The 2,549-nt window shown below is 47.3% G+C and overlaps 1 protein-coding gene across 1 annotated transcript; it reads right to left on the bottom strand.

The window, feature by feature from the left end:
* Window positions 1-881: 881 nt before the first annotated feature.
* On the bottom strand, window positions 882-2,414 carry LOC104848983 (AP-1 complex subunit beta-1). The gene is made up of 2 exons (XM_010605240.3): window positions 2,065-2,414; window positions 882-1,177 (listed from the first exon to the last, which is right to left on the bottom strand). The coding sequence occupies exons 1-2, from the start codon at window positions 2,373-2,375 to the stop codon at window positions 949-951; spliced, it is 540 nt and encodes a 179-aa protein (XP_010603542.1). The 5' UTR covers window positions 2,376-2,414; the 3' UTR covers window positions 882-948.
* Window positions 2,415-2,549: the final 135 nt, after the last annotated feature.

Genomic DNA, 2,549 nt, shown 5'->3' with positions numbered 1-2,549 from the left:
ATGTATTTAATTTTTTTTTTTTAGTTTTTATTTTTTGAGACAGGGTCTTGCTCATGTAGTTCAGGCTGGTCTTGAACTCACTATGTAGTCTAGGCTGGCCTTAAATTCATGGCAATCCTCCTGCCTTAGCCTCTAGTGTTGGAATTATAGGTGTGTGCCACCACACCCAGCTTGCTCAAAGTATTTCAACCCTCCCTGCACCTCTTGGAAGATGTAGCTTTATGCAGCAACCCTCAGGAGGAGGAGGAAATGGGCTACACAGCATTCTGCCGACTTTGCTTTATACCCCCCAGGCCTTAAGGCTGTGCAAAGTTCAAAAGTTCCTCACCATCTCCTCACTTCAATCCATCCATCAACCCATCCACCCATCCATTCAACCAACCAGCCAGATAACATGCTGAGTCCTTTCAGATAGGCCTAGCAACCAGCACCTGGAAACAGTTGTGGACTCTCACTAAACATCACTCACTAGATGCACGGAAAAATATGTTTAAAAAAAAGACACAAGCATGGTGGCACATGCCTGTAATCTCATGAGTTCGAGGCCAGCCTGGGCTACATAGTGAGTTCAAGACCAGCCTATACTACAAAGTGAGAGCCTGTCTCAAAAAAACCAAAACAAACTATCTCATCTTTCAACCTTGACTAAACCTACAGACTCTGTCCCAGGCAAAATGCCTGTGTGCATCCACAAATTTTTTTTTTTTTTTTGAGACAGGATCTCACTATGTTAAGGAATTCTTTTTTTTTGAGATGGGGTCTTGCTATGCAGACCAGGCTGGCCATAAACTAGCAGCGATCTTCCTACCTCAGCCTCCCAAGTGCTACCATTATAGGCAAGGGCTACTACAACCAGCTAACTAAGGTAATCTTTAGTCTTCTTGCACAGGTCAGTTTCCCTTGAGTGCCTGTTTCCTGGGGTATGCACTGTGGACATGTGTGGCAGCCTCAGTACCTTTTCTGCACGATGAGATTAATGTTACACAGGGCCACATACTGCAGCTCTGGCTCAGCTGACAGCAGTGTGACAAGAGGTGGAGCCAGCTTCTTCAGCAGTGTACCATAGTAGTCTAGGTCCTTGGACAACATCTCCATGAACTTCATCAGCACCTTCACAGCAGACAGCACCACAGCAGAGTTGGCATGGGAAAGCCTGGGTGTGACCCGCTCACAGATGCTAGGGTCCAGGGGTTCCAATCAGGTAAAGAAGAGACAGAGAAGAGAAAATGTCCTGTTTTTAGTTGTCAAAATAACATGTCTTCTGTACAAGGAAGATCTAGATTGTGGGTCTGCAGGCTGCTAACTGACCCCAAGCAGGATCAGGTTACTCTGCGCTTCAGTTTTCTCATTCATAAAACCAAGATTATGATACCTGCTTCACAGGATTGCTGGGGACTTAAGTGAAACAACACATGTAAAGAATGGCCACAATAGCTGAGCAATTACAGGTGAACACCTGTAATCCTGCACTGTGGTATACTAAGGCAAGGAGGATTGCAAGTTTGAGTTACTATAAAAAGTAAAAAGGAGTTGAAGATACAGCTTAGCGAGAAGGCCCTGGGTTCATTCCTTAGTACCTGGGATGGGGTGGGGGCGTAATCAAGTCAGATGAGTCTCAGCTGGCAACATGCACAACTCCCTCTACCTATTAATCTAGAGTCTCCTCATTTGTAAGACGGTGGACAATAATGCAACGTCCTTCAGAATTGCTTTAAAGATCATACAGTATGCAGAAAACATTCAGCAGAAGCTCAGATACTCAGAATTCAGCAAGCAGTGCCTCTCTTGCTATCCATCTCCTAACTTAGCCAGGTGACTAGGGTCTTGCCAGGTTCCAGGTCGGGCCCTGTCTGTGTCACAGCAAGCAGCAAGCTGACTACCTGAAGCCACACTGGAGAGATAAGAAGTGGACTGGCTCCCGCCAGGTGTGCCTGAGCACCGTGTACAAGGCAAGGCCCTGGGAAGCAGCCTACTCAGGCCTGAGGCTCAGCTCATGGCTGGAGCTTCTAGAGAACTGGCAGGGCTCTAGGTCTGGCAGAGTTGGCAAACATGACGCTTGCTCACCTTTGGGCCTCACGGTCGTCCTTGGGAGTGTAGTTAGCCAGGCAGTCCAGGATGAAGATCTGGCCCCACTCAGTGCACTCGTTCAGGGCTGTCAGCAGCTTGTTGATGGACTGTGGATTCAGGTCAAGCAGGTTGCTGCTGGGGTGAGACTCAGCGATCTCTGAGAGGGCAGCCACTGCATTTGCTACCACCTGGTTGGGAAGGGAGGAGGAAATCAGGCTAAGGATGCTGCTCCTGGCCCAGGGGAGAGGAGCTAATGACTTTGGCAGGTCAGACGTGGGACATCCTGAAAGGAGTATGACCCTACACATAAAGTCTAGAGCTTTGAGATGCACTCCAAGCACTCACCCTGCAGACTCCTCTGTAAATTAGAATTAAAATAAAGGCATCTACCACATAAAAAACAAAACACAACAAAAACCAAAACCAAGAAAGCTGCAGTTCCAAGTGCTGACAGTAAAAAGCATTCCAGCTACCTAAACCTA

This window comes from Fukomys damarensis, unplaced genomic scaffold (assembly GCF_012274545.1).
Source record: "Fukomys damarensis isolate Sample0158 unplaced genomic scaffold, DMR_v1.0_HiC HiC_scaffold_49410, whole genome shotgun sequence".
NCBI lineage: Eukaryota > Metazoa > Chordata > Mammalia > Rodentia > Bathyergidae > Fukomys > Fukomys damarensis.
Note: the sequence above shows the minus strand (reverse complement) of the source record. Positions and strands in the feature narration are given on the sequence as shown.